We start from the raw sequence: 22,352 nt of genomic DNA on the forward strand, positions 1-22,352 counted from the left end.
AGATGGAGCGAATAAGAGCCACGTCTACAAAGCACTGACAAACGCAGTAATGAAAGTGTATAAACTCAGTATTTGAGTTTTTTTTTACAAGTTGATATTTTCTCAGTCCATTGTCTCATATGAACTGCTGAAAACCTGGAAATGGGAGCTGGATTTGGAACATGCATCTCCAACTGAGACCTTCCCCCCCCCCTCGTCATCTCGCGTTAGCGTATATATCAATCTGCAAGGAACCCACAGCTGGCTGCGATAATTTGAAATACTTGCGCTGACTTGGCGGAATAGAGACAGGGCCTCGGCTCATGGATTTGCCGGCGAGATGTTTGTCACGGGGGCAATCGAGAAGCGTGTCTCATATGGATATTTTGCGTCTATTGTGTGTCTGATCTACCCCTCTTCGTCTGGTTGACGAGGCCGAGACATTGGCAAGGTATCGATTCTTCGGCATGTGCCTCTTTATATTAGTAGGAAAGTACCTAAGGTAATACAAATTCGTTTTCCTCTTGTCAATGCAAGTACATACCTATCTAGTATACAGGTAGTAGGTACCTCGAGAGTATCTCCTATAGCAGTAAGATATTCTATTTATTGATGCCATTCGCTGTCTCTGTAGATGCCTTGACTACCCCCACGCCCATGGGGTCAAACGCCGAAAAAGGTCCGTGTGCGATCTCGGTCTCAGACGAAATCAAATCATGTCACAAGCCAGCCCGCCATCAAGACTCGCCATAAAAAGAATATGATGATAGTAACAATAATTCCAGTTTCCGGAAATGATGATTCTATTATTATTATTACACCTAAAACAAATTAGTATCTACACAATCTTCAATGCCCCCAGAACTGACATCTGACTAAACAAAACACCCTCCCCCCCCGGATTTCTTCCCCCGCCGGCAGATCTTCAAAACGAGGTAAAAGCGGTCCCCAGGCCCAGAAACTAATTAATAGCACCATCTGCCAGCAACTTCATCTCCTTCTTCCTCTTGCACTCTCCCCTTCCTCTCCCTCTTCCTCTTCTTATATCTTTTTCTTCGCGTTTGTCTTCTTCATGCTTATGCGACGGCCTTTTTCGCTCCTGACACACCGCCCTGTGATTCTGCCCTCGTCCAATATCACACACCTGCGTCTTCTCTCTCTTTCGCATTCGCTTTCATCTCCTCTTAAAATGGCGACCCCCACGGAATTGCGGTTCAGTAAGTCTACGGAATCCATATTCAAAGGAGATGCTGCTCATAGGGAACTAACCGTGGGATTTTGCTTTCAACAGAGAACCCTGCCATCTTGTAAGTGGGCGCCCAGACGATCGCGATAACCCTACCTCGACCCCCATCCATCCATCGCGAAAAGATGAGCCATTGATGCAAGCCTGGCTAACAAATGGACTCGGATGGACAGCGTCTGTGACATGCAGGAGAAATTCCGCAACGTCATCTACGAATTCGACAGCATGTAAGCTCTCAACTATCTCAACACCAAAAACCTCCCCCCCCGCATCATCATCATCATCACCACAACACATCCGCTAACAAAAACCCTCCCAACAAACGCAGCGTCACTACCACCGTCAAGCTCCTCACCTACGCCCAGAACCTCTCCATCCCCGTCCACACAACCACCCAGACCTCGGCCAAGCTCGGCGCCACCGTCCCCGCCATCGCCGACCTGCTCCCCTCGGCGCCCCACGACAAGACAAAGTTCTCCATGCTCGTCCCCTCCGTCGCCGCCGCCCTCGCCCCCGGATCCCGCATCGCCCTCGTCGGCATCGAGTCCCACATCTGCATCACCCAGACCGCCCTCGACCTGCGCGACGCCGGCCACTTCCCCTACGTCATTGCCGACGGCGTCAGCTCCTGCAACCGCGCTGAGGTCGGCATTGCCCTCGACAGGCTAAGGAGCGAGCCCGGCATCACCGTGACCACGAGCGAGAGCTGGATGTACGAGTGTCTGGGCGATGCCTCGCACCCTTTGTTCAAGGCCTTGATCACCGTTGTCAAGAACAAGTCGAGCGAGACCAGCAAGGTCTTGAGCGTGCTGCCGCCTGCTTCCAAGATCTAAATCGGCAAAACTTGTCCCTTGTTGTTTTTTTTTGTTTCTATTTTGTATCTGCTCCAACATCTCTGTTCAAAGCAATCTGGCTACGTACCGCATCTTCATTTGGGTTAAGGAGGAGGAGAGGGAGGCAGTGTATTTACAGGGCAAATCATTCACCAGTCTTATGTAGGTAGATACAGCGAGGTTTTGGAAAATCAGGGCGGCATTGGGGCACTGAATTGTTTCAATTCCTAGCTACAGCAATAGACACGGCTGCAAGGCCAAAGTCAGATCAGCCACTGCATAGAGTCTCTATTCATCACAGGAATTGCTTCATGCTCAACTCCACAACACACTCATGACGCTGATTGGTGCAGCAGTCCTTGTTAGGCGTCTTAATCTGCCGCCGGCGACGTCTTGGTAGGCTTCGCCGGTGGAGTCATCCAAGGAAAGGCTGACGCTGCTCCTATCGGGTTGTTCGCCGACCTGGGCAACGACACTGAAGTAGAGGCAGCCCGGCCGCTAGAGCTGGATCCGGACTTTGCTGCTTCACCTTTTGCTTCACCTGGCGTTGCTGGCCCCTTGATGTCCCACCTGATGCCGCCATTCACAGCCGTGGAACTTTCACCGTTCATGCTCACCTGGCTCTTCCGCCGGCCGAGCTCAGACTTGGACGGAAGCGGGGGCTCATACGAGGCCCCGGTGCGTGCCGACGATGACCCCGATTTCGGGGCTTTGAGCACCTTCATGTTGCGTCCCCGCGGTGCCGGTTGGTACCCGCTCAGAGGCGGTCCAGTCTCGCGTTGATCTGCTCCGCTGCCGTTGGGGTTGCGCCATGAACCCCATATGCCGGTCGATGTTCCTCGTCGCGAAGTTTCAGACGCGCTTGATCCGTCCCTTCGCCGGCGCTCGGAGCCGTTGGCGTCTCCTCCAGACTTTTCATTTTCCTCCTCGTAATCGAGAACACTATTCGCCCGAACACGGCCCGCAGGCTCGGAATGTGACGTAGCGGGGGAGGCTTGGCTTCTCGTTTCGCTGCTTCCCGACTCCTTGGTCGTTGCTGTTGCAGATGTAGGCGTGGTTGCTGTCGTCGTTGATGTCGTGGTCAGTGGTGCAGCTGCTGCCTTGTCCTCACCTTCAGCCCGGGTACCATCTCCAAAGACGAATGGTGCGGCGTTTGCATTCAGCTTCGGTCTCTCTGGTGCAGCGCTGCTGGTGGTTATGTGACGGAACACCTCTTCGTCCTCCGGGCGAATAAAGGGAACCCGCAGTCGATCTCGCTCGTTGCTGTAGAGCACCATTGTGTTCTGAGAGAATAGTATATCGGCTGCATGTGCCCTCAGGGCATCGCTTCCGATGAAGATGCGGACTGCTTTCGATACCTGGTTCGGCTTGGTCTGCTCACTGCCGCACATTTCAAAGCAAACCGACATCGAGGGAACCGATCCCGCAGCAGAGTCTGATCTGCTGCTATGGCGTGTGATGACGGCCTCTGCAAGATAGACATCCAACCTGGCCCTGTAAACTCCGTTGACGTCTCTGTGGAACTCGCTGAGAAAGTCTAGTTCTTTTACGAGCGAATAATCAATTGTGGACTTTTGCGATCCAGTGCAAATGTCCGCATAGAGCAGTGTTCCGTGAGCGTAATCCGTCGTTAGCCAACAACGAACAATGGAAGGAACAGTTCCAAGGACGTAAACGGAGGCCGGAAGGCCTGGCATGTCAAAGGAGGAATCGTCGTCGTCTTCATCGCCCGTGGCAAAATTTGTGTCGAGGCCAATGCTACTGGCTCGGCCTGACGCTACAGAATGATGCGAATGCACCGAGTGCCCGGCAGAACTGTGTCTGCCGTCTGACTTGTGCGACAGTGACCGTTCCATCATGTACCCGGGGCGAACGGCGCCAAAGTCTCCAGAGTGACGGTTGTTTTGGGCACCCCAGCTTGAGCCGTGCAACGCGCTCTCGTCAAACCGGACGCTGTTTGCTCGTGAAGCCGCGCCGCCGCGCCGAACTGGTTCCTCTTCTGCGGGGCCCAGGTGTAGAGAGCCCAGCAGCTGCTCTCCTTGCTCATCCAAGTCGTCAAATACATCATTCTGGGAAATTTGGACGGGCCCTGCAGGGAACATTCTTGTTAGTAAAAATGAGAAAAAAAAAAAAAGCATTCAGCATAGCAGTACAGAGGGCCACGGCTCACCATGTTGTGGCGTCCCGGCCAGAACTCCTGGAAACGGGGAATTCCATACAGATTTCAGCGCAGAGTCATCTGCCTGACGTTTCTCTAGCCTCACGATTCGTTCCGCGTGGTTGGCTTGGGCATACTGGACCTGCTTCAACTCCATCTGCAGGTTGTACAGCTCGTCCCGGGAGACGGAAAAGCGGGGATCCATGTCCGAAAGAGTTCTCAAGAAAGGAATTAAGGGGACATGTGAGGGTGCAAAAAGGACAAGTTCAAGTCGTTAGGAAAGGGGAGTGTAAACTTGAACAGCGCGTTTAAACAATATTAAGCTTAGGTATCGACACAAGGAAACAAGGAGAGGGGGGGAAAGCAGGGTTCAGTCAGGGTTGCACAACGTCGAAGCCACAGGGGTAAAGGATGAGAAAGTGCCAAGTGTCGTAAGCCTGCGCTTCTCAGTAGACTCGACGTTCGCTTGGGAGGTGGTGTTGAGCTGTAATTCTTTTTGGATTTGTTCCCTTCGAGTATCATCAACAGTTCACGATCAACCTCGTCAACCACATCTCCTTGCCCTATACCCCAGGGCCACTCTGCCGATAACGCAGAGTGTGCGCTATGGCCTGGATAGAGTCAAAGCTTGGGCACTTCCGGTATTGAATGCGTCGAGAGATATGGGATATGGGCCAAGAGGCGGCAAAATCGCGTGGCAGATTCTGTGTCGTCACAGACACAAGGCGGCACCAATATTGTGGCCTCAGCCACACCGAAGAGTCCTCGTATGCGCGAGAATTATGCTAGTAAGACGTGCAGTGCAAACTCTGTGTATATAGAAACACGGCTCGGACGAAGCAGTAGCCGAATATAAAGGTGGAATATATGTAGGTATGCGTATGTTGGATGAGTATGGGGTTGAGCGGTTCGACAGTTTGCTATGTCCGGCGCAGATGTTGCGTTTCGCAGGGAGAGTCGCGGCGGCGGCGCAGCGTCCAACAGGCAACGGATATGCTGAGTCAGTAGGCGGTAGGAATGTTCGAATTACACGAGCAAGCGGGTGAGGGGGCAGCGTTGAAGAAGCTGGCTGTTTGAGCGGAGGCTAGGCGTTGGAGAGGCGACGAGCTGATGGAGAGACAGAGAGGAGAGGCCGCCGCGCAGAGGGACAGCTGCAGAGGGAGCGGCTTATCGATTGGTGGGCTCTGGCATGTACATGTGCATGTGCAGACAGGACGTAAATAAGCGGCTGAGGGCAAGCACAGCACGCAGTTTCAGGTCCAAGGCAGATGGACAATTGCCTGGGTGATGGATGATGCGAGGTTGTTGCGTCTCTCCACATCCAGGATTCCAACCCGAGAAAAACACCACATACTCATGACCGGGGGGCGATCGATTGGCTAACAGCGGCCCTTACAGCGCAGGGCAGCCAAGCCCAGCCATTGCTTACAGCGCCATAGCGGGAAGCCGGCCGGCTGTAAGCTTGCTCTTCCCCGCAGACAGCCCTGTAAGTCCAGGTGTCTCTGACAAATGCGAACCCGGCAAGTTCCATGTCTTCGTCTTCCATGCATTGAGCGTGATTCCTTCTTGATATTATGACGTACTTTCTCAGCTGATTACTGCACATCAGATTGCTCAATATAAGTCTGCATCTGCATTTGCGTACTCGTATACATCAATACATTACGTCAGATTACTCTGCTGCATACTCATTTAGCATCAAATAGTTACAGTGGAAGCACCTTATCTTCTAGCACTCCTCCCTCTATATCTATAGCATCTAGTCTAGTACCTATAAGCAGCGTATCTATTGAAGGGGAGATGGCTTGGGCAACAGTGCCACCTTGGGAGGGTTCACTACTCTCCAGTCGGGCAGCACATAATCTCCTCTCTCTTCGGGAACAATATCTTGCCCAATATGCGCCTTGATCTCGTCGAAAAACACCTTGTATCCTTCTCCGCCCATGTGAAGTCCGTCCGGAAGAAGCGTGTCCAGGCCCCCCTGCTTCCCATTTTCAGGTGACCCCAGCCACGGACCTCCAGGCTGATAATCTCCGGGAGCCATGGAAATCGCTTCGCCCATGATGGCCTGCCAGAGATCGACCAGAATAACGCCCGGGTTCTCACGGGCTACCTCCCGAGCTTTCTCTGCATACGACGCGGTTACGGCCGAACGTCGGATCGCTGAGGCGTGGCCCTGTGCGATGTCTAGACCCTTGAGCTTGATTTCATCCGCCGGAGGAGGAGTCACCAGCAGGATCTTGGGGTTGTGTGCGCGTATCCGAGCATCGTTGATGATCTTGCTCAAGTTCTCTTTATATGTCTCAATCGGAACATGTTGTGAAGTAGTCTCCAGAGGAAGAACTGCGTCATTTGCTCCCAGGAGAATAATCTGGCGATCCCCCCTCTCTTGTCAGTATTATATACTTTTGACGAATAGAACTCCATCTCTCATTTAGCACTCACCAGATACGCAATCTTTGGTGATGAAGCAGATGGCTCCGAGAAAATCTCAGGCAAATATTTGACCACATTTGCCGTGTTCCATCCTGAGAAGCCGCGATTAACCACGTCAAAGCGTCGTATCAGCCCTGTATATTCCTCGTTAGAAATCCCGCTCTGTGTCTGCACTACGAGACCTTACGTGTTTGAAGAGCCGCCTGGAACGAGAAGCCGCTATGGACGGTAGCGGCGAATTCAAGCAGGGAGTCTCCCAGGAGGATAACTTGAGGATATGGTTTCTATGCGAGTGAGCCTTTTTACAGAATACATCAGAGTCGTCGTTTCACTTACCGCCATTTTGTCATATACACTGCCAGAAGCCTCTTCCCCTCAGGGAATTGTAGACGCGGCTTATACGAGCGGGCGGGGGGTTCAAGTACTGGGTATCTATCCTCCGCACTTGTATCAATAGTACTGTAGTTGCCAGTCTCCTCCCCACTTGGATCTCACCGGAGGAGTTTGCACCGAACACTGCGGGTTGCCTTTTTGCTGCCTTTGATAAGTTCCAATTGGTCGGAAATAAATGTAGTGCAACATCGTATCACATAATTGTATGGAGTACATAATTCAGACGGGCAAACAGCCTTCACTTGACGTCGAGCATACATGCATCACACAGGTGATTCTATCTAACCAGACCGACGAATGCATAATGGCTGCCAGTGGGAAGAATATGTAAAACAGCTGCATTAGATCTTAAAATACAAGATACCATCGTACAACGCATTTCGAGAGTGAGGACTGTATTACTCCGTACCAGACGGCTAATTTCATCTCAGAACTAATACTCTGGTCGCATATTATTATAGCCGGTGCTTCATTCAGTGGTGAAATGGATGACACAAGCCACGTGATTGGACGTGGAGCGCAAATCTGCAGCCAACCCGTTAGCGTGGTGTTATCGATAAGAAAATTATCAGCAAGTCTCCGCCAATCTTCCAGGTCTTGAAAAAAAAAGTTCAACAGGCTTCAAGGCGCCGTAGTGAAGGCTGCGTTCCTGATTTTTCCCACCTCGAGCCCGTTTTCCGACCTGGAGCCTCAACTCTCAACATAATGGCGACCTCGCTTGCCGCGCAGCTGGCGCAGGTTGCCGCAAACTCCAAGTCGAGTTTGGATATCAAAGCGCAAAGGGCTGCCCACTCAAAGTCTTTAATCTGGGAGCCTCGAGTCGCAGCCGCCCAGAGCTATCAAACGCTGTATGCGACATGCCACCAAGGCTTCGAAGAGCTTTGCCAGCTGGATGGCCGATTCACAGCCTTTCAGTCGACACTATTCAGCGAAGAGAGCCAAGACCAGGACCGAAACCAGCTCACAATTACTGAAAATGAAGAGCTGGACCGTCACATCGAAGCCTTTCTGAGGCTTGTGGGAAGTCGGCTGAGGCTGATGCCCGCAATCAAGGCCGTTGAGTGGCTGATTCGGCGATTCAAGTGCGTTTATCATCAAACAAATCAATTGTAGTCCCCTCAAGTTGAATGAGAATAAGCTGACCCTACCTGCCTGTAGCATTCATGTTGAAAATACGTCAATGCTGCTCATGACCTTCTTACCATACCACTCCATCACTGCATTCGCAACCCTCCTATCCATTCTGCCCCCGAAGATTCCGAGCCAGTTCCGATTCCTCGATCCCTATATTCGATCTCTCACTCCGCCTCCCCGATCCATCTTTGTCCACCAGGCCATCCATCAAGTCGATTTCGTAACTGCCGTGTCTGAATACGTTCTGGAATCATGCCGGAATGGGTATCAATACCCGGCTCTCATCACCTTTTGGGGTGGGCTCATCACCGAAGCTGTGAGCGGAATCCTCGATCGCACCAAGTCTGGCCGAGCTGCGGTGCAGAGCGATAGCAGCCAGGCGTTATTACATCGACTGGGCCCCATCTTCGCCGAATCACTCGTCATGAGAAAGGTCCCCAGCCTTCAAATTGCCTCCTACATGGCCGTGACCGTCTTTGTCTCAAAGGGAGATCTGCACGACAATGCTGTTACTGCGCTGATGCAGCAACTCGTTCACGGCTGGACTGCCGACACTGTTCGACCGGGCCTGGTGTGCTTGACGATCCTTGCTCAGTTCCGATCCGCGAAACAGATGAGCAGCAAGGTTGCCAGAGCGCTTATGAAGGTGCAAGATATTGGAACCCTTCTCGTCGAAATTGGACAAGAGCGTCGTGTGGACAAGTTGGCAAACGGATTGTGCTTGGCACTGGTCGAACGGCTGGTGAAGAAGGGGGATTCGCGCGGCCTCGCAACAATCACCACGATTCTGGGCAGCCACATCTTGAAGGATAAACAGGTTTCCGTCATTTTCAAATCGCTGCTCCTGACAGCTCACGAGCTCAATGACGAAAACGACAAGGATGGTTCTCTACGAAGGGATGTTGGATCTACCCTGATTTCTTTGTCTCAAACCACCGGATCGTCTGGAGAGGTTATTCAGTTGGTCATCAACGAGGTCAAATTCGATATCGAGGAGCTGGAAATGAAGCTGGACCTCGTATTCCGTACAAGAAAGCTTCCTGAATCCACGAGAGAAGATGAGGCAGGTGACGCTGCTGCTCAAGCCCAATCACAGGACCCTGAGGCACGCCTTGCCGAATTGGCTAACAGCTCCGAGTCTCTCGCTTCTTCTCTCCTGACAGACGATGATGCAGCCTTTGTTAGCCTCAGTGACTTATTCGTGTCCATCGTTTCCGATCAAACTCAGCGAAAGACGGAACTCCTTGACCAGCTTGACCAGTTTTCCAAGCTCAAACGGGAATCGGCCTTCGAAGTCTGCACATACTTCAGTTTCTTTATTCGGATCTGGTGCGGACAATATCCAGCATTGGCACGTGCTGCGGCCTTGGATGTGGTTAGGAACAGACTAAAGGCCGCACAAGGGTCTGTGGTGGACGTACAAGCCCTTGTTCCTTACTGCGTTGCAGCTCTGGGTGATCCTTCCAAGCGAGTGCGCCAAGCAGCAGCAGATCTCATCACCGTAGCAGCTGGACTCTATAATCCTCCCTTTGCTAAACAATCGGTGAAGACATGGGGAGCTGAGTCTCTCTATGGAAAACTCAAATCCAAGGATGTTGCAGCTCTGGGTGTAGATGTTGCCGCCAGATTTCTTCACCTCCAGCTTCTGCCGACTGTTGAAGAATGCGTCATGGATCCAGAGCACATTTCTGCCGTTCTCAAGTCCGCCATCGAGAGCGGAAAATACCAAATCGCCCCTGAACCCTCTCTGGACAAGAAAGACCACCTGTCTCAGTCTGGCAGGCAGGCGCTGTTAACATTCTTCGCCTCTCACATTGTCTGTACTCCGTTACTGCTTGTGAAGAGTAGACTCCTCAAATCCCTCAACGAAATCCGCGGTGTTTCTAATGTGACACGAACACAGCTCCTTCTGCCAGCTTTGAGGTCTTGGGCTAACTTGACGGAGTCCGAGGCGACCGACATCTGCCTCTCTCAACAGATGGACAAGTCTGTCTTGGATTCTCAATTCATTGACATTATTGTTCCCAGCGATGCTGCCGGGTTGGAATTTGTGTTTACACTGCTGAAGGACTCTGTAAATGGCGAAAGGCCGGGTCTTATTCGAGCCGCTTTCTCTCGAATCAAGAAGATGTGGGCCTCAATGAAGGATGAGATGAAGTTTATGGTGGCGGAGCAATTCTTGGAACTGTCGCAAGAACCAGAAGCTGCTTCCGACAATAAGGAATCCGTCATCCCAGCCGAAGCTGCGGACCTTCTCAAGTCCGTGCCCCTAACAACAGATATCTTATCCTTCTTCTTGGACTCGATCCAGACTGGCACCAAGATGATTACCGAACCTCCTCCCAACAAGCGAAGGCGAACAAGCTCCTCTGAAGCCAATCGTGGTCTGAACACTCAAGTCACTCCCGAGCTGAGTCGTGCGCTGCGCAAAGTTACCTTTGTTCTGCAAATCGTCGATAGCTCAGATCCTGTGTCACATCCCGAGCTGCTTGACGGCTTGTTCACAGCTTTGTCCGAACTTCAACACTTTAGGACTGTCGTTGGCTCAGAGTTAGGATACCTGCAGAACTTAATCCTTCGCAGCCTTCTAGCCATGATGCCAGCATACAAGGCCAACAAGAATCTTAAGGTGGACAGTTCTGGTGGTTACGGAGACTTGCTCGTAAGCTGCATCCAGAAGTCATCGAGCCCTGTAGTCCAGAACGCCGCACTGCTGCTGATTGCAAACCTGGCTACTATTGCGCCGCACCTGGTACTTCACAGTGTGATGCCCATTTTCACTTTCATGGGCACATCGGTGCTTCGCCAGAGCGACGACTACTCCGCCCACGTCGTAGCGCAGACAATCAAAGAGGTTGTGCCTCCCCTGATCGAGTCGCTACGGCAAGGCCAGAAGAGCCCCGTTGCCGGAGCTTCGGACATCCTGGTCAGCTTCACGACGGCATACGAGCATATCCCAGTGCACCGACGGCACGGCCTGTTCGTAGCATTGGTTGAGACTATGGGACCCAAGGACTTCTTATTCACGCTGGTGAGCATGCTGGTCGACCGCTATGAACTCAACGACGACTTGCTTCAGTTTGTTCTGGATCTTCTCAACGATTTCAGCATCGAGATCCAGCTGGAGACGTTGGTCAAGCTGCTTGACCTCACTTCTGATCTTTTCAAGCCCAAACCTACCTTATCTCTTGTTCTGCTTGGTAGCGGTGATGAGGACGAGGAAAAGGATGTTGAAAAGATTGCTCTTCGCCAGCTTTCCGTGCTCCCGAGTCTTTTGGCAAACCGAAAGCTCAAGGCGCAGATTAGCAAGCTCGCTGACCGAGATGACATGGAAACATCAGAGGTCCGCCAGCTCTATGCAACCCTGCTCGAGGACGTGCTGGTACTCGCGGATACAGTCAAGTCGAACAAGAGCCTGCACAGCCGATGCGGAAATGCACTTTCCAACCTGCTGAACCTCCTTTCAATTGGCGAATTCATCAAGGCCGTGGAGAGCCTGCTTGACAGACCCAACCTCGACTTACGCCAAAAGGTCCTTCGCGCGTTGGAAATTCGCGTGGGATCGGAAAGCAACACAGATCCTGCGTCAAGGACAGCCTTGCTCACCTTCCTGCCACAGCTCACCGCTGCGATCCGGGAGTCCAGCGATATCCGCTACAAACATACGGCCGTCACTTGTGTTGACAAGATCGCCGAGAAGTATGGCAAGAAGGATATCGAGGCCGTGGTTGCAGCTGCGTCAACAATTGCTGGCGAGCACTGCCTTGGCCAAAACGAGAAACAGCTTCGTATCATGGCTCTCCTGTGCCTCACCTCTCTTGTCGACGTTCTACAAGACGCCATTGTGCCAGTTTTGCCCATTGCCATTCCTCAGACGGTCACCTATCTCAACCAGAGCTTGCAGGAGGATACACGAGATGAAGAACTTCACTCGGCCGGATACGGGTTCATTAGCGCTCTTGCTGAACACCTGCCGTACATGCTCTCTACTTACATTGGCCGGATCTTGGAGGTCTCCAACAAGTCGGCAGAAGCCAATCTTGGCGCAGAAACTAATGAGGCTCGTGTCAGCTGCCGTGAGTTCCTTGCGAAGAAACTGGAAGCGAAGGAGATATTCACAAGCTTGGACCTGAACTGGGAGAGCGCCACATCCAACGGCTTTACGGTAAGATTTTACAATAAGACGAAGAATTTTGAAGAAAGGAACAGGGCACTAACATGTACAACACAGGCTACGTCTGAATACATCGAGATGCTGGGAATGGCTATCGAAAAGCACCCCAAGTCTGCCATTACTAAGAATGCCGGAGTTTTGTCCAGCATCTTGCTGAAGGCATTCGATTTGCGAAGACAAGTTCTGGCCAAGGGCGAGACCAGTGACGCACTGTTTGCTCGTGTCACTGCCTTGGAGGAGTCGATGAACGACAAGGCGCTGAAGATGATTTACAAGCTCAACGATGCCGCCTTCCGGCCCATTTTCGCGCAGCTTATCGAATGGTCGAGCACCGGGCTCCCCAAGGACGACAAGGTTGGATTGGCGGCCAGACGGTACAGTGTATACGGGTTCTTGCAGTCTTTCTTCGATAACCTCAAGTCCATCGTGACCAACTACGCCACGTATGTGCTGGAGGATGCTGTCAAGATTCTGAACAGCGTCGATGTCAAGATTAGCGGCGAAAAGCAGCTCTGGAGCCGCGTTCTCAACACATTGGCCAAATGCTTCGAGCATGATCAGGACGACTTCTGGCAAGCGCCATCGCACTTTGGAGCAATTGCTCCTGTGCTGATGGAGCAATATGCCCACGCTCCCTTGGTCAACGTTGATGAAGCCTTGATCCCCACAACCGTGGAGCTTGCGGCAGCGGCAGACTCTCAGGCGCACCAGAAGGAACTGAACTCGGCGCTGCTGAAGCATCTTCGGTCAGAGAAGGCGGCAATCAGGTTGGCAGCCGTCAAGTGCGAGCAGGCGTTGACGGATCGACTGGGCGAGGAATGGCTCTCGATGCTGCATGAAATGCTGCCTAGAATCAGCGAGCTGCAAGAGGATGACGATGAGGTGGTTGAGCGGGAAACGCATAGATGGATTGTCAAGATTGAGGGCGTGCTTGGCGAAAGCCTGGATGCCATGTTGCAGTAATGTGGGAGGAGGAGTATATAATAAAGGATGGACCGGCGTGTCGAGAACGTCACGCAAGGGGAAAACAAAAAGGCTGTCGATGTGAATTATATGGTGTTGTGGATATAAATTGCTTAGATGGTGTATTTCCAGATCTGAGCAGCATTTGGCGCAATATACAGAAATACATTTTTGAATTCAATGCAAGAGTGTAAATAGGGGCTGCTGATGTGTTTGATGCATGAAGTTTGTAAAACTTTTGGCCAACTTGAAGTTGATTCCTGGGAGTATAATTGTATCTATCTAGAGTGATGAGGCAGAACATGAGATTGCCGTGCAAAAAACGAGTTTCGCAGATAAGGAGATGAGAAATTTCCATTACAATATGTAATGTATCTTCTTAAAATTAAGAACAAGACTTGTCCGTGTTTTTCCAGTCGTCTGGTGAGAGCTACTTCAACATGGCGTCATAATAAAGCTCATGGCCTATGGGTCCGATCATAGCCGCCTCCAGCTCCAGCTCCAGCTCCAGGGTATCAAATTGCGCCCTGCAATCCGAGCAAGTTTCCACAGCACATTTCCACCTCAAAAAGAACAACATTTTTCACTCACTTACTTGCCCCTGATATTTCAAAACGCAAACAAAGACACAAATCACAAATCACAAACCATCAAGTCAAAATGTCCAAGAGCAAGGTAGACTACGGCGTCTACCTGGTGACGGACTCGACGCCCGCAATCCTGGGCAACAAAGACCTCACCAGCGTGGTCGAGAAGGCGCTGCAGGGCGGCGTGACGATTGTGCAGTATCGCGACAAGACGAGCGACAGGGAGGCGGCGGTGAAGACGGCGAGGGCGCTGCACGAGGTGACGAGGCGGTTTGGAGTGCCGCTGCTGGTGAATGACCGGGTGGATGTTGCGGTTGAGGTTGGATGCGAGGGGGTGCATATTGGGCAGGATGACATGGGTGAGTTTTTTCTTTTCTTCTTTTCTTTTCTTTTCTTTTCTTCTATAATTGGTTTCTATTGTTTGAGGAATATGAAATGGAGATGCTTCTTCTCGTTGAGATTCAAGTTTGTGGCAGATATATCATGTCGAAAAAGGAGGGCTGACCATCCACGACTCCCATCAAACAGCATACGAAGAAGCGCGCAAACTGCTGGGCCCAGACAAAATCATCGGTGTCACAGCCAGCTCCCTCGAGGAAGCCCTCAAGGCCTGCGAAGCCGGTGCCGATTATCTCGGCCTGGGCACCGTCTACGCCACTCAAACGTAAGTTTTTTGCTTGAAGAGCCTCAGCCAGCCTGCCCCCCCCTTTTCTGCCTACATGATACCTATCCAGCATATATATACATATATACAACATGCCTCTCACACACAACCCAGCAAAAAGGACACAAAATCCATCATTGGTACCGCCGGCATCCGCTCCATCCTGCTCGGCCTCTCCTCCGCCGGCCACTCCATCCCCACCGTCTGCATCGGCGGCATCAACGGCTCCAACGCCATCTCCGTGCTGGCCGAGTCCAGCGCCGCCCCGGCAAAGAGCCTCGATGGCATCGCCGTTGTGAGCGCCATTGTCGCGGCGCAAGACCCCGCGGCCGCGGCCCGGGATTTGCTTGGGAAAGTCGTGGCCGGCCGGGTTCCCGATGTCATCAAGGCTGTGGCCGCTGCGACGCCGCTGTCCCATAACATGACCAACCTGGTGAGTTTTTTTTTTCCTTTCTAGTCTGAGAAGTATATATCATAGTTGACTGACTGGGTTATGTGTGTTTAGGTCGTGCAAAACTTTGCTGCCAATGTCGCCCTTGCGGTTGGCGCGAGCCCCATCATGGCCAACTACGCTGAAGAGGCCGCTGACCTTGCTAAGCTGGGAGGCGCCCTTGTTATCAACATGGGAACCGTGACACCCGAGGGCCTAAAGAACCATATCCAGGCACTGCAGGCGTATAATGCCGCTGGAGGGCCCGTCGTGCTCGATCCTGTTGGGTATGTCCATGATGCCTCTCATTTGACCCTCCCCCTTTTTCACCTCACTTTCCTATAGTATATAGTTACGATTCTATTTGCACCCCTTTCTCTATCCTAATGCTAACATCACACGTTTCTAGAGCTGGGGCAACTTCCATCCGCCGAAACGCCGTCAAAACGCTCCTCTCCTCCGGTAAATTCACCGTCATCAAGGGCAACGAACGCGAAATCCAGACCGTCTACGGCGCCTCCGTCACCCAGCGCGGCGTCGACTCCTCCTCATCCCTGACCATCTCCCAGCGCGCCTCCCTCGCCAAATCCGTCGCCCGCAGCACCGGCGCCGTCGTCGTGCTGACCGGCAAGACGGACGTTGTCAGCGACGGTGTGCGGACGCTGCGCGTGGACAACGGACATGAGTTTTTGGGCCGCGTTACGGGCACGGGATGCACTCTTGGGACTACCATCAGCGCCATGGAGGCTGCGTTTCGTAGTGACCCGTTGATAGCGGCTGTGGCGGGCATGGTCTTGTTTGAGATTGCGTCGGAGAGGGCGGCTGTGAGGGATGATGTTCGAGGACCGGGGACGTTTGTGCCGGCGTTTATAGATGAGCTGAGCGCAATTCGGACAGAGACGGCAAAGGGAGATGTTGCATGGCTAGCAAGGTCCAAGATTGAAACTCTCGAGGTAGAGTGAATGGAGTAAATAAGCAATGGATTGGCAGCGGTTGATATATAAACAAAGAAAAAGGAGGACTGGGATCTTGAAAGAAGCGATTGAGAGAAGAGAAACCCTATGATGCATGTTCCCTGCCGTGCTAAAATACAAAAGCGCTAATATACTCCGAACCCATTGCGGCTTGCTTTGATACGCAATGCCTGATAATACCCATTCATTCAGTCTGTGGATCGATCCGTGGATCCGTATCCCACGAAGCTCTCGATGCCCAATCTTACAGTCAACCAAATACCATATTAAAACGCATCCATCACCATTGGCTCCCCATTCAAGCCCCATGCCGTATCGTTCATGAAGCTCTGCCACAAGTCATCGTCCAGATCCTCTATTCCCATCATCACCCACCCTTGGCCGCCCTCTCCCTTATTCACCATCGACGGTGTCGATAACGTGGAATCACTGCTGCTGCTTACGTCCATTTCCAACTTGAGCTTCTGTAGCTGAAATTCAATCAGATCCCTCCCGTATTTTAGCAATTTATGCATCCTGCCCAACGGATCCTCCTCCATCCAACGATCGCTCTCCCTCCGCGCCACAACTGCGCCCACATCCTCAATCTCCTTATCCAGCATCTCGCGGATCCACAGCTCGGAAACAATGTACCGGGGATCCCAGCCAGGGAGCCGCACGAGCAGCAACTTGATGCCTGTGATGATGGTGTATGCGAGATCCGAGGCGTTGAGGCCGAGGAAGGAGCGCTGCTCCTTGTCGCTGATGTCGCAGCACTTGACCGCTGCGTGGACGGTGTAGAAGCGGCGGAGGGAGCGGAGACAGGACCACAGGAGCTGGATGCGGTCGGCGTGCGGGAGGGCGACTGAGGAGCAGTGGGGGTCGGAGATGGAGATGTCGGAGAGGAGGATTTCTGATATGGCCAAGTGGCATTGGAGAGTGCCTGCGAGGGTGTTAGAATGTTGATGGCTACGGGTGTGTTTATAGAAGTAGTAACATAAAAAAGGAGATGCTAAAGAAGAAGAGAGAGGGGGGAAGAAGAAAAAACTTGCCATTATCAACAAGATGAGGTGGCAACGATGCCCGATATGCATCAATCTGCTCCTGGAAAGTCTGCACCACCATCGTCAGGGGCAGCTGCATCGGCTGCTGCTGCGCAGGATCAAAAGTCATAGCCATGGATATCGACTGCGACAGCATCTGTATCTTGACAAGCTTAGCCAAGTAGATATCAGACGGATATTCTCCCGGCGAAGTAAGGAGATTGCAGAAAGCATCGAGCTGCGATGTGTTCATAAAGGCATCTGCCTTTTTATTCGTATTGAATACGCTATTTTGGGTCCCCGTTAGAAATGAGAAAACGATATGGATCCTTGCGTTTCCGGGGCCTCTGAACTTACATGGCGTTGACGTAGTATGTCCCTACGTATGCTCGTGCATATTCCAGCTCTCCCCATTTGATCTCGCCTTTATTACAGTTGGCGCCACAGAATGGAGTTCCGGGGCTGGCTGCAGTCAGACTCATCGACCTCGCGAGGAAGAGCAGATTTGTCAACTGCGCACTCCTCAAGGCAAAGTTTTGCCTGACGTGGACAAAATAACCATCAGCATCATCATCATCATCATCATCATCATCATCATCATCATCATCATCACATCCCCAAGCTGGGGAAGGGGGGATGCGAATCGTTAGTCAGGGCAAAAACACAGTCCACTCACCAGCTTATTATCAACAGCAGCCCCTGTAGTAACTCAAGACTCTTGCTTCCATCCATCACCACCAGCCTCCCCAACTCAGCCAACACCTCCTTTCCCAACCGATGATGTCTCGGCCCGTCAGAGAAGCAGCCGACCATCATCACCACTCTCCACAAAAACGGCCTCTGCCGATGCAGCTCCGCCGCCGTCAGATGCTTCGGCACGACCACAAACGGCGCCAAGGGAGCATGCGTCTCATGATACGCAAACAGCAAGGCCTCCGCCTCTGCCGGATCGGGCCACAGCCTCTCGGCCGCAACACAGTCATTACTCCCAGCCTCGGAGCTCCACCCCGAAGCCTCGGCACTCTCTGACCTCGGTGACGGGAACAGATACTCAAACGTGACAATGTTGTCACACTTTGTCCTCTCCCGCCGCTGCTGGCGCTGTCCCTGTCCCTGTCCGGGGCGCTCAGTAACGGACAGGCCATTGGTCGACGACGTCGATACCGATCCCGGCCCCGTAGACGGCTTGGGCCTGGGATTCACGGCGACGACTCCATCGACAAACTGCGACGACAGCTCGTCCAATCGCTTCTCCAGCTCGGCCACCCTGGATCTCTTGGGCGCCTTCTTGGCCCGGGGCGGGGCGGGCCGCTGCGAGACGCATTCCTTGTTTAGTCTCTGACACCTAACACACGGCAACGTATTAATAAACCCATCTGCAAGTTAAACAGAATCAAGTAACAACCATAAAAGCAGCCAAACCCAAAAAGAAAGATGAGAGCCGGAAATCTCTCCGGAGCCGCACCGAGAACCAAAAACAGAACCCCGTCCCCGCGTCCCTCCGAGGAAGAGACAGGAAACCCCACGCATGCTCCCCCCCCCGGGATCGGGCTCCGGAGGAATACAAAATACAAAACACACCCAGAATCGCGGGTAAACCCCAGATGCAGAGCTCACATACCTTTCACACTTGCTGTTCCTCTCCGGGCCGGGAATGCACCGCGCCTTGGCCTTAGCACATGTCGTGCAGGCCTTGGGACCTTTATTAGTGGGCTCCATGGCCGGCTGGCGCGCCGGGACGGTGAGTTTTCTGATGCTTGCCTTTCCCTTGCTCTCTGTTGTGGATGCCGAGGCTTCTTTTTGTGGAGGTTTAGTTTGTTTTTTTTTGTTTTGTCTTTTTACACGGGGTATTGGAAATCCTGGCGCGGTACCCAAGTTCTTTAAGTCAGATACGGAGCTGATGATGGCTTGCTCCGTAAGCTTGGCCCGTAGGTTGCTCCGTCCTTGATATCACGGAGAAGGGAGTCGTTGATAAGGAGATAATGGAAAAAGCACTAAACAAGAAGACAAAGAAGAAGGGGTGGTGGTGTGAATTTTAGCACAAGAAATCGAAATAGGCAGCCATTCATCCAGTCAGCACACATCCATCAGAAGCAGAGAGAATAAAAAATAAAAAGCCAATGTGAAAGAGAGAGAGAGAGAAAAGGGAACTCATTCATTGGGGGCCTCTGCAGAAACGGACGTCCCAGCGAGGCTCATGAAGCCAGAAAGAACGGAGAGTCGGAGTCGAAATTGCGCCGGACGTCCGTCTTGGACTTCGTGGACAGGAGCGGAATTTGTGGGGCTGACGTTCCGCGGGCTGCGGCTGGCATCCGAGACATTTTTCCAGCTCCGGGGCGCTAGGCCGAATGGGGGAGGCGGGCATCACGTTGGCTGCGAGACATAACAGATTGACAGATTGATAGAGTATTACGGAGTACAAGTGACAGGCGATACAGTGCCTACATGCAGCATGTGAGAATGACGCGGTTTTCAATCATCGGCGTCTTATTGGCCAACCGAGTGAAATTCAATTAAACATTCATATAAACAGGGCGTTAGTTCCGATTCAAGAAGGCTACAAGTAATACCGTACGACAAGGTACGTCATTCACAACAGACACAGGGCACAATGCAGAGGCACTAGAAAGGTATAGGTGGCATCTTGTAAGACGCCAAAAAAACTTATTGTATTCATCATCCCATCTTGTGTGCAGCTTTAGCTGTCGTGGGTGCATCAAAAAAAAAGTGTTCATCAAAAGTGGTTATATGGAGAAAGGAACTTGATTTGCAGCGGGCTTGAAGCAAGCTGCGGCCATGGCACAATGGCGCCCGGTCTTCTAAGCCGAGACGTCCATCACGCGGTTGGTGTTGTGTGCTTCGCGGGCGAGCAGAGCCTCGGTGATGCCGTTTTCGGGAACACCAGCGGCCTTGATCTCCTTGGTAGCTTGCTCAACACCCAGCAGCTTATCAGTCCACAGGGGCTCCTGGACGTTGCCCTCTTCGCCGACGCCAATGAAGCCGCCCTCGGCAGCCCATTGCGAAGTGCGCTTGATATCGAGGCGGGTCCAGATCTCATCAAGAGCGGTCACGAGCTTCTCACGGAGCTCCTTGGTGTGGCCGGGAGTAGGAGTGACACGGAGACGCTCCTGGCCAACGGGGACGGTGGGGTAGTTAATGGCCTGGACGTAGATCCTGTAATCTCGGAGGAGAAGATCCGAGGCCTGCTTGGCCAAAGCAGCGTTACCGACCAGGATGGGGATAATGTGAGACGGGTTAGGAATAACAGGAATGTCGCGAGCGTTGAGCTCCTCCTTGACGGCGCGAGTGTGGAGCTGCTGCAGGCGACGGTCGCCATCATAGGCCATCTGGTACTCGATAGAGGCCCTGGCGCCGGCCATTGTTGCTGGTGGCAGAGTTGAGGTGAAGATGAAGCCCGGGGCGAGCGATCGGATCATGTCGACAAACTTGGCGCTGCCAGCAATGTAGCCACCAACACATCCGTAGGCCTTGGCCAGAGTGCCGGTGAAAATGTCAATACGGTCCATGATGGTTCCGCGGGGCTTGCCGTTGGCATGGGCTTCCCAGTCCAGGTGCTCGGCAACACCAGCGCCGGTTGGGCCGTACATGCCCACGGCGTGAACCTCATCCAAAAAGGTGAGGGCACCATACTTTTCAGCCAAGTCGCAAATCTTCTCAATGGGTCCAATGGAGCCGCACATGCTGTAAACGGACTCGAAAGCGATAATCTTGGGGACGTGCAGAGGCAGCGATGCCAGCTTGGCTTCGAGATCTGCGACATCATTGTGCTTGAATACAATCTTCTTGGTTCCGGAATGACGAATGCCCTGGATCATGGACGCATGATTCAAGCTGTCAGATAGGATAACACAGTCTGGGAGTTTGCTGCCAAGAGTGGCCAGAGTGGCATCGTTGGCGACATAGCAAGAGCTGAAAACGAGGGCTGACTCAGTGGCATGCAGCTTGGCCAGCGTTGCCTCCAACTCAACGGCGTGCTTGTTGTGTCCGGAAATATTTCTGGTGCCTCCTGCACCGGCACCGTACTTCTCCAACGCCTCGTGCATGGTGTTGAGCACATGCTGGTTTCCACCCATGCCCAGGTAGTCGTTGGCGCACCAGACGGTCACCTTGTCCTCCCCGGTGGCCATGTGAGCAACCGGGAATTCCTTGGCGAGACGGTTGATGTTGTTGAAGTAGCGGTACGACTTGTCCTTGTGCTTCTTGTCCAGTTCGGACTGGTAGAAATCCTCATAGGAGAACTTGCCGGCCGAGCTGAAGACGGACGGCGTCGTAGCGACCGGCTGCGCATCCTTGCGGGCAGCCATGGTGGGAGGAGGAGGCGGCGCTGTAACAGAGAAAACATGTTAGTTGGAACACGAACATCAGGGCAAATCAATTGTTAACTTCAAGCTGAACCTACCATTCTTGCGTCCCTCGAGGATTGGGCTCTCCACAGCCCGAGCCTCCTGGTTGCGGCTCGTGTGAAGTCTGGCCTTGCCAGTCTTGGTCTGCGCCGAAAAGGCTCGAATGCCAGCCGCGGCGCCGTACTTGGACGACTGGACGGCCATGGCCTTGCCCATGACGGGGCAGCGGTGCGCATACAGCTGCAGCTTGGACATGGTGCCGCCCAATGGCGAGGCCTTGGGACGGGCCACGGTCGACATGGCGCGGAGAGTCGCGGGCGAGGCCGACTTCAAGAACGGGCACATGGCCTTGGATTGACGCAGGACGCTATCCATGGCGAATAGTTCTTTTTTTCTTTGATCAAATTGTCGCTGGGTGTAGGATTGTCGATGGTAGAACCCTAGAATTGTGGTGTTCCAGGTTCAAAGTTGCGGGTAAGCGTGGCAACAATGAGGAAGTTGATGTAAAAAAAAAAGGCGGGTGGTTAGTCAGAGTTGGTGAGACAGAAAAGCGGAGGAATAGTCAGCCACCGAAGCCCGCCGTTCCAGATTTGTCCCGAACACAACAGGTTGCACTGCACTGCACACCAAGACCTGTCAACAGCAGCAATTGCTTTGCAGAAAGAATTGTCCCAGTGAAGGTCGAATCCAATGGGAGGGGTCAAACACAGAGTTGATGAAGAATGCAGGAAGAAGAAGGGGTAGAAGAAGAAGTAGAAGACAATGGAATCTCGTCCATCCGAGGCTGGGGACGGCGCCAATATCTATCCAGGCAACCAGACCGTCTTACTTACAGTCCCTAGACGCAATACTACACAACGCCCCCACAACTTCACTTCCCGAATGCCGGAGCCGCCAATATTCGCCCACCCAGACTTGCCAGACTACCGTCAAGCCGCTGGCGACTCCGGCCTCTCGCTGCGCATTTTCTAGAAGCCCCTGCAAAGCCGGCCGTT

The 22,352-nt window shown here is 52.8% G+C and overlaps 7 protein-coding genes across 7 annotated transcripts; 3 read left to right on the forward strand and 4 right to left on the reverse strand.

Moving 5' to 3' along the window:
* Positions 1–1,168: 1,168 nt before the first annotated feature.
* On the forward strand, positions 1,169–2,058 carry TRIVIDRAFT_65565 (uncharacterized protein; the record flags this gene model as incomplete). Its single annotated transcript, XM_014095404.1, has 4 exons — positions 1,169–1,196; positions 1,271–1,286; positions 1,399–1,452; positions 1,554–2,058. The coding sequence occupies 4 exons, from the start codon at positions 1,169–1,171 to the stop codon at positions 2,056–2,058; spliced, it is 603 nt and encodes a 200-aa protein (XP_013950879.1).
* Positions 2,059–2,444: 386 nt separating this feature from the next.
* TRIVIDRAFT_124692 (uncharacterized protein) lies at positions 2,445–4,421 on the reverse strand (the record flags this gene model as incomplete). The annotated part of the gene is made up of 3 exons (XM_014095405.1): positions 2,445–3,118; positions 3,170–4,147; positions 4,229–4,421. Coding segments are annotated over 3 exons (1,845 nt in total), but the record flags the coding sequence as incomplete, so codon positions are not given.
* A 1,581-nt stretch (positions 4,422–6,002) lies between these two features.
* On the reverse strand, positions 6,003–6,994 carry TRIVIDRAFT_65563 (uncharacterized protein; the record flags this gene model as incomplete). Its single annotated transcript, XM_014095406.1, has 4 exons — positions 6,003–6,602; positions 6,662–6,786; positions 6,840–6,936; positions 6,989–6,994. 4 exons carry the CDS (start codon positions 6,992–6,994, stop codon positions 6,003–6,005), a joined length of 828 nt encoding a protein of 275 aa, XP_013950881.1.
* Positions 6,995–7,750: 756 nt separating this feature from the next.
* TRIVIDRAFT_41047 (uncharacterized protein) lies at positions 7,751–13,316 on the forward strand (the record flags this gene model as incomplete). Its single annotated transcript, XM_014095407.1, has 3 exons — positions 7,751–8,127; positions 8,204–12,344; positions 12,411–13,316. 3 exons carry the CDS (start codon positions 7,751–7,753, stop codon positions 13,314–13,316), a joined length of 5,424 nt encoding a protein of 1,807 aa, XP_013950882.1.
* A 660-nt stretch (positions 13,317–13,976) lies between these two features.
* Positions 13,977–15,959, forward strand: TRIVIDRAFT_40490 (uncharacterized protein; the record flags this gene model as incomplete). The annotated part of the gene is made up of 5 exons (XM_014095408.1): positions 13,977–14,262; positions 14,432–14,567; positions 14,682–15,000; positions 15,073–15,284; positions 15,407–15,959. The coding sequence occupies 5 exons, from the start codon at positions 13,977–13,979 to the stop codon at positions 15,957–15,959; spliced, it is 1,506 nt and encodes a 501-aa protein (XP_013950883.1).
* Positions 15,960–16,237: 278 nt separating this feature from the next.
* TRIVIDRAFT_41147 (uncharacterized protein) lies at positions 16,238–18,712 on the reverse strand (the record flags this gene model as incomplete). Its single annotated transcript, XM_014095409.1, has 6 exons — positions 16,238–16,919; positions 16,999–17,280; positions 17,351–17,533; positions 17,670–18,085; positions 18,158–18,338; positions 18,615–18,712. The coding sequence occupies 6 exons, from the start codon at positions 18,710–18,712 to the stop codon at positions 16,238–16,240; spliced, it is 1,842 nt and encodes a 613-aa protein (XP_013950884.1).
* A 913-nt stretch (positions 18,713–19,625) lies between these two features.
* TRIVIDRAFT_217047 (uncharacterized protein) lies at positions 19,626–21,079 on the reverse strand (the record flags this gene model as incomplete). The annotated part of the gene is made up of 1 exon (XM_014095410.1): positions 19,626–21,079. The coding sequence occupies one exon, from the start codon at positions 21,055–21,057 to the stop codon at positions 19,813–19,815; it is 1,245 nt and encodes a 414-aa protein (XP_013950885.1).
* Positions 21,080–22,352: the final 1,273 nt, after the last annotated feature.

The sequence above is a fragment of the Trichoderma virens genome (genome assembly GCF_000170995.1).
Source record: "Trichoderma virens Gv29-8 chromosome Unknown TRIVIscaffold_90, whole genome shotgun sequence".
In the NCBI taxonomy this organism is placed as follows: domain Eukaryota; kingdom Fungi; phylum Ascomycota; class Sordariomycetes; order Hypocreales; family Hypocreaceae; genus Trichoderma; species Trichoderma virens.